The sequence below is a fragment of the Leptinotarsa decemlineata genome, unplaced genomic scaffold, assembly GCF_025532065.1.
Source record: "Leptinotarsa decemlineata unplaced genomic scaffold, Ldec_3_MD MMD2_P_RNA_scaffold_12, whole genome shotgun sequence".
In the NCBI taxonomy this organism is placed as follows: domain Eukaryota; kingdom Metazoa; phylum Arthropoda; class Insecta; order Coleoptera; family Chrysomelidae; genus Leptinotarsa; species Leptinotarsa decemlineata.
In genome coordinates, this window is record NW_027412526.1 from 3,473,744 (window position 1) to 3,489,355 (window position 15,612).

The 15,612-nt window shown below is 37.7% G+C and overlaps 2 protein-coding genes across 4 annotated transcripts; both read right to left on the bottom strand.

Moving 5' to 3' along the window:
• Window positions 1–134: 134 nt before the first annotated feature.
• On the bottom strand, window positions 135–15,612 carry LOC111504051 (luciferin sulfotransferase). Of its 3 annotated transcripts, none has more exons than XM_023158529.2 (5): window positions 15,372–15,612; window positions 3,412–3,508; window positions 3,173–3,359; window positions 2,923–3,043; window positions 135–582 (listed from the first exon to the last, which is right to left on the bottom strand). In XM_023158529.2, exons 1-5 carry the CDS (start codon window positions 15,568–15,570, stop codon window positions 194–196), a joined length of 993 nt encoding a protein of 330 aa, XP_023014297.2. In that variant the 5' UTR covers window positions 15,571–15,612; the 3' UTR covers window positions 135–193. The 3 variants fall into 3 exon arrangements, with proteins under 3 accessions (XP_023014297.2, XP_074028008.1, XP_074028002.1); XM_074171907.1 differs by lacking the exon at window positions 15,372–15,612 and adding an exon at window positions 10,881–11,031; XM_074171901.1 differs by lacking the exon at window positions 15,372–15,612 and adding an exon at window positions 10,828–11,006.
• LOC141481006 (uncharacterized) lies at window positions 3,515–10,821 on the bottom strand. The gene is made up of 2 exons (XM_074171877.1): window positions 6,653–10,821; window positions 3,515–4,097 (listed from the first exon to the last, which is right to left on the bottom strand). Exon 1 carries the CDS (start codon window positions 9,145–9,147, stop codon window positions 7,444–7,446), a length of 1,704 nt encoding a protein of 567 aa, XP_074027978.1. The 5' UTR covers window positions 9,148–10,821; the 3' UTR covers window positions 3,515–4,097; window positions 6,653–7,443.

A 15,612-nucleotide genomic window follows, 5' to 3' on the forward strand; every position in this document is an offset into this window, starting at 1 on the left:
CGCTCTGATAACTGATCTCTAAAATTGTGTACAACAGACGGCCACCCAAATTATCAATTTTTGGATCATCTCTCAACGTACTACATGTAACGTCACAGTACAATAATAATTATAATAATTTCATGAAAGATCCATTACCAAAAATAAAAATAGCCTTTATTTGAGTATGAATGAAGTACAAAAGTCTGGAGTCCTAGTCGAATAAATCCAATCCTTCCGTATGCTCCTTTGTCCACTCATCAAACTTGCAGATAACCTCAGGCGACATCTTAGCCTTGTAATCCCCCACTTTTCCCGATCTCATGAAACTTCCTTCGCAGTGTATCAGGTTGTACTTCCTGTTTAGGGATACCACCATTTCGTAATTGACAGCCGGGTTCTTTTTCATGCTTTCGAAACTAAGATGACTGCTTAGGACCTCGACCTGGTCATCAGACAGAGGTTTTTCCAGGAAATCCGCGACTTTTCTTATGATTGCAGGTAGATCTTTGACCATTTCCTCGTACTTCAGGAAGAGAATGTTTGGGTGGTTTCTTCTCTCCCAGAAAGGTAGGACATGATTCCAGAATGGAGCGAAAGGTACTGGAAAATGGGACTTATTAGAGAGGCTGAATTTTTCGAAAAAAATGTATAGTAATCATTCAAAGCTTGTAAGTCCTTGAAAATTTCTCATAATTCAACTGAAGCTTGAATAAAGATTAATGTATAGTAAAACTGTGAATTAAGGTGAAAATGGGGAAATTTCCTTTGCATTCTATACATACTTTTAGGTTAATTTTCGCAGAATCTTGGGAATTATTAATTTTCAATTGTACCTGTACCTGTAGAATAGAGAGGGTGAGTGTCCTTTCCAGGAAGGTGGACAGGTCACTAGAGCCATCTCCTTTATATCGGCAGGTAGCGGCCAAGACTCGCCGAACACACACTCTCTTGTTGAGGGAAAGATTGATATTGGTCTATAGTTACCAACCAGAGACCTATCTCCTTTTTTAAAAAGAGGCAATACCTTTGTACATTCAAACATGTTTGGAAAACACCCTTTTTGTATACACGTTTGGAAAACACATTTTTTGTATACACTTGTTGAATGAAAATGTTAGAGGATCTATAATTATTTCAATTATACCCTTGATCATTGCACTGTTCATACCGTAAATATCTAAGCAAGAAGAATTATTCAAGGATATCACTGCATCAATTATTTCTGATGGCGTTACAGGTTCAAGAAAGAATGAAGAACATGATGATTTAGCATCATTATTCCTTTTGAGCGTGCGATCGATAGGAGAACGTATGCCATAGTTAGTGGTATGGAAAGGAATGTGAAAGAGATCACTATTCCTGAGAGTTAAGTAGGCACATGTAGATGGAGGAGTTCAGTGCAAATAACAAGACCATTAATTAATTTGTTTATAATTATATCAGAATTTTCTCTTCTGTTAGTCAGTGAACTGAGGTTGAAAGCATTTGCAACAAAGTTAGAATTATGGTTCTCTATATGGATGCTCGTTTTATATGCACAAAATCTTAAGAAATTCATTCTGAACCCTTTCTAATGTGGTGCTGTGATTCCCATTCAATGGTGACCATATAATTGACCCATATTCTAACCAAGAGATTATAAACGAGAAATAAATCGTTCTCAAAGATCTAACAATAGATGATCACAGTTTTGCAAAATGCAACACTGCCAACACTGTCAATTCTCCCCTTCCCTCACCACACACCTTTCCAAACGTTTTCTGCATTGGTCGAAGCAGTGCTGGTCTTCTTTGGTGAGGGCTTTCAGGAGCTCTGCCGTTTTCAGCTTTACAGCTTCCATCGACTCAAATCGGGTCTCTTTTAGAGCAGATTTTATCTTGGGAAACAAAAAAGTCGCACGGTGCCAAATCTGGCGAGTATGGCGCGTGTTCGAGCACTGGAGTGCTTCACAGATAGCGCGTTATGAGCATGTGGCTTATCCTGGTGCAAAATCCACGAATTGTTCTTCCACGACTCGGGCCGTTTCTTTCGGACTCGTTCTAGCCAAAACTGAGAAATAGTAAGTCTGGTTGACAGTCTGACCCTTTGGATCCCATCCAGTCACCACGATATCGTTAATGTCGAAAAAAACGATATACATTGCCTTGAATTTTGATTTGCTCTCTCGACCCTCACTGAAGCGCTTTCACACACTCAAAAATACGCGCGAGAGATAGAGAATTGTCCCTATAGGCCTCTTGCAATAATTTATAGCACTGAGTAGCAGTTTTTTCAATTCAACGAGAAATTTGAGATCGCGTTGCTCCTGTCACACATGGTTTTTGGCACTAGAAAAAAGCACGTTCGTTTCAAACCGCTACTGCATAAATACTGTAATAGTGACGAAAACGTGAATAGAGAACATTTCCAGATACCCAACGCAGTACTCTTTTTTTTTTCCACCCATCTAGGGCGTCCTCTAGTCGCCCAGTCTCGTTATTTAATAGCCGAATCTAGTATTCCACACATAATGGCATCAATAGGTCTTTCAAACGATCAAAAATATTCGTTGATATCCCATACACACTTTGTTTTATTCAAATTCAAAGATAGATGAAAGCGTAATGAAACACCATGTATTTCTGGAAAAATATCTTAGATGCTAAAAATATTATTGCATTTTTTAATGTTATTGTTTATGTCTGTCCCTCGTCCAATCTCGGGTTAATGATAACTTATCAACATTGTCTTTTATTTTTATTTGTAATGGATTTCAAGATGTGTTATTTGAAATATGAAAATAATGAATCACACTGAACGTATGCAGAAAACACATTTCAATGGGAAATTCCCACTTGAAATCTCACATTAAAGTTTGTTTTTTGAATACTTTATAATGAATTTTCATGAAGTATTGGTCCAGTTCCATCATATTTATGAATTATACTTTAAATAACTTACATTTTCCTGCTAAGAACAATCTACAATAATCCTCAAAATTTCCTCTATATCCTTCCATCAATCTGGAATGATTGAAGTACGAAATGCAGGTGTCTTTGGGATTTCTGGTTACGTAAATTATCTGAAAAATATATACTAAGATTGCTTCACTTCTGATGGGAAGGAACAAAAATCAGTTCAAAGGGGAAGGGAGCCAGGCTTCAACCTGAATAAAATCAAGATGGAGTAGAAGGAACAAAACTTTGCTTACCTTCGGACTTTTGGTATTATCTTGAATTTCTTTGGGTAACAACGCCCAAGGAAGATGTGTTTTGAGGCATAGGGGACCTTTTAGACTCTGGTGTTTAACAAACTCCAAAGAGTCATCTATAAATGGAGGTGGTTGAAAATCTTTGTTTTCTTTTTTGAACTCCCTATAGTCGAACAGTGCTGAAACCCTGGAAAACAACTTCAATGTAAAGGTATATTGAGGGATAGTTGGAGTCTTACTCTAAAAAAGGTGACCTGTGTCCCAAATTTGCTTGGCCGCCAACAACGTCCAGATTATTCATTATCATCCAGACCATTTCCTGCGTCCAAGTAGTTCCTGAAATGATATTTCTTCTGTATATTGTCTGCAGTGCCGTAGAAGGTCAGACCTCCCCAAATTAAAAATGAGAATATTAAACTATATAGAGGCAATATTTATTTTTACAATGAAGATTGGCTAACATAATAATCGTGTGAAAGATATTTCCAGCGTTTTTTTTGGCCGTAGTCTGCAGTATTTTATGCCTGACGTTTCGTCTACTACTGCGGTAGCCATTATCAAGGGCAATTTTTTTCCAAGTACTGATAAGTACTTGGAAAAGTGCTCCACCAGGAGCAGTACTGATAAGTACTGCTCCTGGCAGTACTGATAAGTACTGCTACTGGTGGCATCAAATGTGCCAAGTATCTATAAAAGAGAGACTCATCTCCAACCTTTCCAAGATATAAATACAGAGAGAGATTTTATCGAGTGTGTATGATACAAATCAAAAATGTAACAAATAGTGGACATAACACTCCGGATGTCACGCAGGTAGCTATATCTGCCTACGTGGTCATGTTAGATGTAGCCTGGGAATACTAGGTCTTCTAACTGGAACCACAAATGTGCGGTTGGCTCCTGTTGTTGACTCCGTGCGTATGTGCTGTATCCTGCTTTCGGTAAACAAGTGTTGCCCATCTTTACACTTGGCTGCACCGCGCTGATGAGGCCAATAGCCAAAAACACGTGTTCGCGGTTTGCCCCCCTTTTTGGAGTGTTATGTCCACTATTTATTACATTGTTTATTTGTATCATACACACTCGATAAAATCTCTCTCTGTATATATATATATATATATATATATATATATATATATATATATATATATATATATATATATATATATACCGGGTGTCCCAGAGCTTTTAGGCCAGCAGATATCTCAGTCACCTGCAGAAAAAAATTGAAAAAAATATGTATGTCATAGAAGACATACATACCCCTCGCGAGCAACCCCTGCGAAACCACCCCTAACTTTTTGTTTTTCAAATGGCAACCCCATGTTGTTTGTCGTTCAACTGACAGCTCTTGTTATTTCTCAACCAACGATATATCATAATTGTTCGAGAAAATTGAATACGTTAGTGGGTACTATTAACTGGACTGATCGAATTGTTCTGCATTGTAGACACCAGAAAAAGTGGACGCTACGCAGAAAAAGAGGCGATAAAATGTTAGAACTTTTTGTGCTTCCTTTCATTCCTCTGATATCTGGATGACACATTGCCATCAGTCGTGATATTGTTGTTGTATATCAAAATGCCTTTTACCTTCACTCCCAACGAATACGTTGATATGCTTTTAATTTTTGATGAATGCCGAAAGAATAAACGTGCTGCGGAGAGGCTGTATGGGCAGCGCTTTCCTGATCGTCGACAACCAGGTCGTAATACGTTTTCGTATGTAGAAAATACCATGCGAACGGGATCATTTCCAGGAAAAACAGATCAAGTACATCCCACTCCCGTGCGAACTGAGGAAAACTGCATAAATGTGTTGGCCTACGCCGAAGCACATCCTCATATTTCGGTTCGTGCATTGGCGGTAGAGATTGGGATCAGTAAGTCATCTGTGCAAAGAATTTTCAAACAGTACAAGTATCATCCCTTCAAAATTCATTTACACCAAGGACTCAGACCTACCGATTTCGAAAGACGAACGGCATTCATTGCTCACATTCAAGTTTTAGTCCATGACAATCCAAACATCCTCAATCAAATCTTGTGGAGTGACGAATCCCGCTTCCATAATAATGGTACTGTTAATCGACATAACATGCACTATTGGTCACAGGACAACCCTCACTGGATTAGAGAAACCAATTTCCAAACAATGTGGGGTGTGAACGTGTGGTGTGGTTTACATAATGGACGACTCATCGGGCCCCATTTTTTCCAAGACACTTTGACGGGCCACCGATATTTACATTTCTTGGAAAATTGTTTACCTGCCCTCCTGGAAGATATTCCACTTGAAGAACGACAACAAATGTGGTGGCAACAAGATGGTGCTCCTGCACATAACCATAATGTAGTTACTACATTCCTCAATGATACTTTTCGAGACCGTTGGATTGGAAATAGTGGACCTGTGCGATGGCCTGCACGTTCTCCAGATCTCACGCCACTGGACTTTTTCCTGTGGGGATATCTGAAACGAGTTGCCTTCGAAACACAACCAATGAATATTGACGATTTAACCCAAAAAATTTTAGAGGCTTGTCATACCGTTACTCCGGAAATGATTAGGGCTTCCTGTACTCGCGCGCTGATTCGGCGACTTGAAGCATGTGTGGCAAGTGCTGGCCAACATTTTGAACATTTTCTGTAGTATCATGTATCAAAATACAGATGACCTTAAACATTAATATTTCATTTGTGTTTTTATTTTCTATGATTCTGCATGTCATTCTACCTACCATGATACATCATTGACCGAGAAATGAAAAAGACTGTAAGTTGAACCAAAACAAACATGGGCGTGCCATTTGAAAAACAAAAGTTAGGGGTGGTTTCTTGGGGTTGTTTACCAGGGGGTGGATTTTGCTATGCTGCATGAAAGTGCTTGTGTTCTCCTATGATACATATTTTTGTTTTAATTTTTGTTCTGCAGGTAACTGAGATATCTGCTGGCCTAAAAGCTCTGGGACACCCGGTATATATATATATATATATATATATATATATATATATATATTATATATATATATATATAATATAAATATAGTTGAAGGACAGTCTTTGCTGACTAGTTAAGAACAAAACTTGGGAATTTCTTTGGGTGAACAGCAGAACGGAAGTGTACTCTTATAACACAAGTTATTCCAATATTTCGATAAAATTTATTATCATCTTCAGGGAAAAGCTACAAATGTTTTATGGTGATAATACAATATGCACAAGTTTTTTTTTTTTTTTATTTTAATAATGATATAAAAAAATTTTTTAACAACTTACTTTTAGTGAGGTTGGCCGTGTCGAAAAGAATGTTATATCTAAACAATTGAAACATGTCAATACAATAAAATAGTCATCAAGTTAAACTTGTGTTATAAGAGTACACTTCCGTTCTGCTGTTCATGCATATATATATATATATATATATATATATATATATATATATATATATATATATATATATATATATATATATAAGACCTGTTTTGTAGCTGCACAAAGGTAGGTAAACGTTTTTTTTAGATTTATCGAAAGCACTCTATGATTCAGCCATTTCATAATGTGAGGAAAGTTATTTTCAATTTTTTTCTTCAGTTTTTGCCAGGTTTCGTCTTCGTATATAATGACAGTATCATCTGCGAAACTTATTATTTCACAATCTCCTTTTGTGAAGAAGAGATTGTTCATATATATTATGAAGAGAACTGGCCCCAACACCGTGCCCTGAGGTACACCACACGTAATAGATTTTTCTTCACTGATGTGGTTTCGTACTTCAACTCGCTGTGTTCTGCCAGTCAAGTATGACGTCAGTAGACTATGAGCTGTACCACGTACACCTACATCTTCCAAGACAAGACTAGGAGAACTGAGTGATCGACAGTGTCGAAGGCTTTTGCCAAGTCTAGAAAAACTCCTATTGCTGGTTTCTTTGAATCAATTGCACAGTAAATTTTTGTTGATATAGCTCTAATAACTTCTTGTGTTGATTTTCCTTCTCTAAAACCAAATTGTGATGCTGATAGAATATTGTGTTTTTCAATAAATGAATTTATTCTTTTCTTTATTATATTCTCTATTATTTTGCTGAAGTTAGATATCAGCGCAATAGGGCGATACACAACACAACAAAAAAATATTTTTTGAATGTTTCCTACACTAAATTAGTCAATTTCTACTAATTTTGGGGTGATTTTAAGTACAAAATTAATAAAAAAAAAAACATTATTCTTAGTGTTATGACAAATAAAAGAAGTTTGTACCACCAAATTTCAATTAAGTCCATCCGATTCATTGTAAGATCGCTGTCGTTTAGCTTGTCTTTTATAAAACACTTCTGGAGCATCCCTACACACAGACCAGCAGTAGTCTGCAAGCATTGCTTCATTCCAACGGCCCTGATATCTCTGTTCCATTAAGGCAATGTCTTGATGGAATCTTTCTCCATGTTCGTCACTCACAACTCCACAGTTTTGTGGGAAGAAATTAAGATGAGAGTGAAGAAAATGAATTTTTAAGGACATGTTGCATCCAAGTTGGTGGTAAGCTTGAAGAAGCTCTTTAACCAATGCTGTGAAGTTATCATCTCTTTTGTTACCTAAAAACCCATGTACAACCCCCTTAAAGGCTTCCCAGGCTCTTTTTTCATTTCCTGTTAAAATCATGTCAAAAGCAGGATCATTTACGATTTCACGGATTTGAGGCCCAATAAAGATGCCTTCCTTGACTTTAGCATCACTCAACCTGGGAAACTTTGCTCTCAAGTACTTAAAAGCTTGTCCTTCCTGGTCCATGGCCTTCACAAAGTTTTTCATTAGTCCCAACTTAATATGTAATGGGGGAAGGAGAACATCCTTAGGATCTACAAGAGGCTCGTAAACTACATTTTTCTCATTAGGGTTTAGGTCTCGTGTAGGCCAGTTCATTTTTTTATAGTGAGATTTTCTATCCCGACTGTCCCACAGACACAAAAAACAGTACTTGGTGAACCCTAATTGCATTCCTAGGAGTATAGCAATGACTTTCAGATCACCACAGATGTGCCACTTGTGTTGTTCATATTTGATTGATTGGAGAAGTGTTTTCATATTTATATACGTTTCCTTCATGTGAACTGCATGACCTATAGGAATAGAGGGTAGCTGATTTCCATTATGCAGAGGTACAGCTTTTAAGCTTAGTTTTGAAGAGTCTATAAACAGTCTCCATTCAGATGGAGTGTGATCCAAATTCAAGCAGTCCATCAAACCATTAACATCAGAACAAACTACGAGGTTTTCTTTTTTCTCAAAAAAAGGAAGCAAATCTTTTTGACGCTGTCTGTACTGAGATATTTTCACATCATGTTTTAGAAGATTCCACTGTTGTAGTCTTGACCCTAACAGCTCAGTCTTTTCCTTAGACAAGCGAAGATCTCTTATAAGGTCACTCAACTCTGCTTGACTAATTCTGTGCGGATCACTAGACCTATCGCTTACCTCAAAATCAGGGTCATGGGATGTAGAAGGATGGGTTGCTCCTTCTAAACAGTCTTCATCACCTTCCTCTAAAATTTCATAGTTGTGGGGTGGAGAAGGGACTGGCAAATTGTCTGAGTGTGGTACAGGCTGAAGAGCAGATGGGAGATTAGGGTATTTAACCGTTCCTCTTTTCTTCATAGATAAACCTTGCTTAATGGGAGGAGTTAAGCAGAAATAACAGTCGTCTGTATGATTGGTAGGCTCACGCCAAACCATAGGTACTGCAAAAGCCATTGCCCGGTTTTTATTTTTCAGCCACTCTCGCAATATGACGGAACAAGAATTACAACATATATGAGGAGCCCATGATTTATCTTGGTCCCCAATTTTCACACCAAAATAATGTTCATAGGCTGTCTTAACGATAGGTGTCATTTTACGTTTCTGAGCCTTAAATGTTATTTCACCACATATATAGCAAAAGCTATCGACAGAATTCACACACTTTCGAGGCATTTCAGATCAGCACTTAAATTAATTTAAAAATCAACTTCACACGATAATTTCAATAGCAACCACGTGCGTACAATTGACAAACTCACATAGGTTATGTTTACTACTTAAGAACAGCTGATGAGAGGGGTGTTATGTAAACAAACATGTGTACCAACTGTTGGTGATGAAATATTTCATTTGTTGAAAACTCAATATACATATATATAATATAATGATACTATATCTTGAAAACAAGAGCTAATATATAATTTTTATGGTCACTTTCGGTTTTAACACGTGGAAATACATTAAAATCATCTAATTTCAACCCCGAAACAAAAACTTTGTTGTGTTGTGAATTAGACATTTCGGTATTATTGCAATTTTTATATATTGTTATGACTGTAGATATCTTAAGTATAGATGGAAAGATATCAGTATCAAAAGAATTATTGATGATATGGACAAGAGGAGTGATGTAGTCTGCAATAATTTTCAGTTTTTCTGCTTTAAATCCATTGGTTCCCGCCGATTTTTTGTTCTTCAGTTGCGAAATCATATATTTGACTTCTGCAACCTCCGGCTGCCGGTGAAGATTTCCTGAAATCCAAATGGAATGACGAGACAAATGTGCTGTCGTCTGGAAAGCTATATATTGGATTCTTGATTATTTCCAATAAGTCGATATGCAATAAAAAGAGGGTTGGAGACAATATGGCCAAAGTAACCCTAACTAGGCTGGTGAAGCGATTAGCTTTCCTTCCCTATGTTGAATCTTAGGGAAACCTGACGTGAAACCAATATTTAGTACAACAAAAACTAGCAGACAGAGTATAAGGTCGCCTAAGGACCCCAGAGAACCCTAAGCAACACCCGGAGTATAACCGGATGCCTTTTAGTATAGGTAATCGTCTGTCTGAGCACAAGAGAAATCGTCGACTCGGACAAACTGACAGATTCGCTCAACAAAGAGGGCACTTATATCATCTCATTGGAAGATACAGTAATACTCAGTAAAACTCAAGAGTATATAGAGGGGCAATAGAAATTCAAAAATTTCAATAGAAAAGAAAAGGCAATGCACATTAACAAAATCTGGCTACCTGTCCCTAAAGGTACACGAACAAGAACAAAATCTCACCATTAAATATATACATGGCATTCCCAAAATAACCTCCATCAACTTTCGGACAAAAAATAACCTCTAACAACAACCAACAACTGCCGTATCTATGCTGGAACATGCTTTACACTAACTTAGACTCATTATCTGCTAAATTTAACGAACTCATATGTGACAGTTGATCTCAAACCTAACATAATACCTACTCCTAACCGAAACATAGCTTAAACCAACCGACCCAGATTCATTGGTTAACATAAGAGGCTACAGTATTTACTAAGCAGACAGATTAAATCGTGTCTGTAGTGGAGTATGTATATATTTATGCAATGAGATCATAACCGAGTTTGCAGTTCAACAAGATATTGCCGTGATCCAAGGCGTGGAGGCCTTACATGTCAGCCTCACCAAGAAAACTGTCAGCATAAATATTGTATGTATCTACAGACCTAATGATGTATCCCATGAAGCCAATGTCCAATTGATCAGTTACTTAAATCAACTATCGACCCTTGACAACCTCATCATTGCTGGTGACTTTAACTACCCCAATATCACTAGGCCCATCAATAGTATACCTGACACAAATAGCGCCACGAGTAATTGCATGCATTTCATTGCCGATTCAAACCTTTTTCAACTCATCACTGAACCAACTAGATTCCGAATCAACAACGAGCCATCACAGATCATGAAATCCTACCACCTATTGGATTATCGGACCATGCAGTAATCTACGCAACTGTTCAGCTCAACATTCACATGCCAAACAAGTACGAAACCGAAGTTTTCAAAATAATCGACTTTGATCAGTTATCCGATGAACTTTCTACCATCGATTGGATACAACTGTTTAACGCATGTGATAACGTTGATATTCTCTGGGAAAAATTTTACTCGACTCGTAACTGCCTCTGCTGACAAGAACTTTCGCAAGAAAATATGCCGAGAAAATCCTCTCAAACCGTGGATCAATGCTGAAATAATGTCACTCATACATCACAAAAAATACAAAAGATCAAAAGCCACAGAAGATTACCAAGCTCATCGAAATTTCTCAAAACACTTGGTATCAACAATACGATCTTCACATCGTGAGTTCGAAGAACCTATTCCAGACTGTGAAAACAATAAAAAACTGTACACGTTCATACGATCTAACCTGAACAACAAAGTAAGCATTCCGCTCCTACGAAAACCTGACGGTTCCTTGTGTTCTACAAATATCGAATCAGCAGAGATTTTGGCCGATTCTTTCACAAGCTCCTTCACGGTTGAGCCTCGAGATGACCAATTACCAAAAATTATAGCAGAACGACTACGTGATAATCTGACTAATGTAACGTTTACTTCGGAAAAAATTGAAAATCATTTATTGAACATTAAATCGAATTCATCTCCTGGTTTGGATGGAATGAGCCCCTTTTTTCTCAAAAGGTTTGCCGAAACTCTCTGCACTCCGTTGTCAACAATTATGTCAGTCTCTTTCGCAAAATATCGCATCCCACGGGCTTGGAAGAAGACATCTGTCACCGCTATTTTCAAAAAAGGCGATAAACTCAATCCAATCAACTACAGCTCCATTAGTCTTTTATCCGTATCTTCCAAAGTAATGGAATCCGTCATCGTAGAAGATATGTCAGAATTTTTAACAAAAAACGCAATCATATACCACCAGAACAACATGGTTGTCAACCATGGTAGATCAACCACCAGCAATCTACTACAGTGCATGAACGATTGGACGACAGCTTACGATAGGACAGATATCGTGACTTTGCCAAGGCTTTCGACAGGGTCCCAGTGAGGAGGCTAATGCACAAACTTGACACACACGGTATTCGAGGCCAACTAAACCTATGGGTTAAAAATTACAAGACAGATAGAACTTTCACAGTCAAAGTGGGTCACTCTTTTTCTTCGCACAGACAAGTAACAAGTGGAGTTCCCCAGGGATCTGTTCTTGGTCCGCTCCTCTTCGTTGTTTATGCAAGTGATCTTGCTCTTCACATAAAGTCCAGCAAGTCGTTTTATGCCGATGATACTAAACTGTATGCAAATGCCTAAGTCGAACATCATTCCCTTCAAGAAGACCTCAACTCAATTAGTCAGTGGTGCGAGGATTGGCGTCAACCTCTTAACGTCGACAAATGCGTCGTACTTCATCAAGGAAAGAACAATCCACTCCATACGTACACAATAAGCGGTCAATCGTTACGTACAGTGTCCTCACATGTAGACTTGGGAGTGACTATAATACTGACTTAATTTGGTCCGAACATATAATATCCACATGCAAACGCGCAAACACACTGATTTAGCTCATCCGCAAAACGTTTCTCAATCTATCATATTCAAGTTCCATGAAACTCTACAAAACCTACGTTCGTCCAATCTTGGAGTATGCAGGTCCAGTGTGGTGTCCTGTTCAGGTGCGCGATAGGGACTTGTTGGAAAATGTACAGCGTCGAGCCACACGTAAGACTGAGGATGGCACAACTGCTAGCTTTTGACCAACGTCGACTCCGTGGCGACCTCATCATATCTTTCCGTATAGCTAAGTACAACTATGCTGATCAGAAAGAACTTTTTGTTTTCAACAATGATTCGCGGTCACGTGGTCGCACACTCAAATTAAAAAAGGAAAAATTAGCAACGAGGCAGAGACAATATTTTTTGGTGAATTGTATTTTCGAAACATGGAACAACTTACCCAACTTCGTTATGAACAGTTTCAAAAACGAAATAGATATTTGCTTATTTGCTTAATCGCCTCTATGCATATATTAATTATTTTTCTTTTCTTTTTGCATGCATTGTATTAACTTGTTGATATCCTTCGTTTTTATGCTCACATAGGACTCTGTCCTCAGCCTTTATTTATATGTAATAATAATAATAAAGATCAGGTAATCCAATTATGAAAAACCAAGTAACGCCCGCTAATAACAATATTCAACATCAAATAACAACAAATAACAATCGAATAACAACATCGCAGTAGAAGCATTTGGAACAAAGGGAGCACCACCCCTGGCAATGTAAACGTTACCACATCGCCTTTGATAATATCTACCGCAGTAGTAGACGAAACTTCAGGCATAAAAATCTGCAGAGCACGGCCAAAAAACCCGGAAAATAGCTTTCACACAGTTATCTCCGGCAGTGACATTCTTTGATCAACTTAATAATTAATAATTGTATTGAAGAAAATGCTCAATTCAACGAGTAAGTCAGACTGGTAAGGTTTAAAAACTTTGGAATTACTGAGTTTCAAAAAAATTTAGTGAGAACTAGTTTCGCAGAGCGTATTTGCTGATAATAAATCGTACAAATAATTCGAAAATTTTCGAGGACGACAACTACTCAAGAAATTGCTGTGATATTTATTATCAAGTTGAAATGTTAACGTAGTAAAATTCACAAATTAATATTCAATAAATAACAGTAATGGAGAAAATATTCAAAAACACTGATAACATCAGTCGAATAACAAAATGTTCGCACTCAACAGAAATGAAACCGGTTAAAAAGCACACAACTAATTATAAAACTAGCCTAGAGTTTAGCAGTTATTCACAAGAATAACTTCTCTTGAAAATGTAAAACTTTGCCGAGATGTTGATTATAGATTTAATATCTAATATATTCAAAATTAATTTTGTCTAGGATAGCGTGATAAGAAATAGGAATGAACTTATATCAGAGATGTATACGAGGGTGATCCCAGAAGTACCCAGCCTGACCTAGAGATGGCGGTAGTTGTTTGAAAATTATCACTGTATTAGAAAATACACAATCTATATGTTTCAAGTTTGAAGACGCTGCGTTGTTAGGCATTCGTTTGGCAGCCATCAATAGCCAAAAGGGAATTAGTGAAAATTAATCATTGTTATGTGGTACAATACTTTTATTCGAAAGGCCTCAGCAAACCAATGAAAGAACTTAACAGGTTTCTCCTCTAGGCGAGTCTGCTCCTTCCTTTACAACAGTGAAATATTGGGTAGCAGAGTTTAAACGAGGCTGTACGAGCTGCCAAAACACACAGACTTTGGCAGCTAAGGCATTAGCGTAAAGTACTCTTTTCTGATGAGTTTAAATTTACTCTTTTTGATAATGATGGTCGGGCCAGAGTGTACAGAAGAAGAAATGAACGTTTTATTTCCTGCTGCTTCAAGGGTCCCATTTGGAGGTGGTATGGGGTGGAATAACACTTAATGATCGTACAGACTTTTCAGTTATTCGAAACCGATCGCTGACCGCCCAAAGGTACATTAATAAGGTGTTGGATGTCCAGGTAGGTCACAGAGCAGAAGCACACGTTATCACCACTTTGGGGTGGCCCGCCTGCAGCCCCGGACCTGAATCCCATTGAACATGTTTGGGATCAACGGGAAAAAAGTATCCGAAGCCGTCAAAATCATCTCACTACTTTGGATGAGCTGGAAATTGCTCTTCGAGAAGAGTGGGAGCGTTTGCCGCATAAAAACCTCATGAGGCTCATAAGAACCATGCCCCGGCGAATCAAAGCTGTGGTTTCTGTCCGAAGAGGAAACACAAGATACGGAACCAATAATTGTAACACAAAAAGAACTCTTTGTTTAGTTTTGACTTCCATGATTGTGAGTTTTAATTTTGCTTTTGGTAGTTCTTTAATTTTTTTCATCTCGACTAAAATGTACTATTATTTGTGAACGGCAGCAAACTAACATCCAATCTATGTAATGTGTATAGTTAGGACTATTGTGATATCTTCTCTTGTACTTTAGTTGAGTTAAAAAATAAGTATAAAGCCTATATTCAATGTTGATGCTGAGTTATTACACATGTTTCACACACTTTCAATTTGTGTATCGAAGCTGGAAGAATATTATTTCAATTGGTTTCTACTGCTGGGCAAGAAACGCCTCATTATTATTATTTTTCCTAAGGTTGCGCTTATTCCATAAGCCCCGATTAATTCGGAAGGCGCTCCAGCATTATCAACCAATGACCACTCTTCACACCATTGAGTGGGTGATCATTAGGTCTGATACCCATGTGCTCTGAGTAGACGCAGGGTGCCAAGACTTATTCATTATTACCACCATCAGTAGTATTAATTTATAGTAATACCACTAACCTGTTTTTGGGAAACTACAAATCCACACATCATCTTCCCTCACATTCCAGTTGCGGATGTTGTTTTTCAAATCCTCGAATCTTTTCGGCATTGTTACCCCCTCTACTGTGATGTACCCGTGCCGAAAAACACTAGTAAAATCTCTTTCCAGTATCTCATCAAACTCGGCATCCTCAGAATTATTATTTATTATCACCATATTTTCAATGATATATCTGCTCGAATAGGAAAGAATAAATGA

Bases quoted from the DNA above. Each gene is read 5' to 3' on its own strand.
- LOC141481006 (XM_074171877.1), bottom strand. From the start codon at position 9,147: ATGCCTCGAAAGTGTGTGAATTCTGTCGATAGCTTTTGCTATATATGT.
- LOC111504051 (XM_023158529.2), bottom strand. From the start codon at position 15,570: ATGGTGATAATAAATAATAATTCTGAGGATGCCGAGTTTGATGAGATA. The intron at 3,360-3,411 runs GTAAGACTCCAA...GTTGTTTTCCAG, and splicing joins CACAGGTCACCTTTTTTAGA to GGTTTCAGCACTGTTCGACT. The intron at 583-2,922 runs GTAAGTTATTTA...CCCATTTTCCAG, and splicing joins ATTGTTCTTAGCAGGAAAAT to TACCTTTCGCTCCATTCTGG.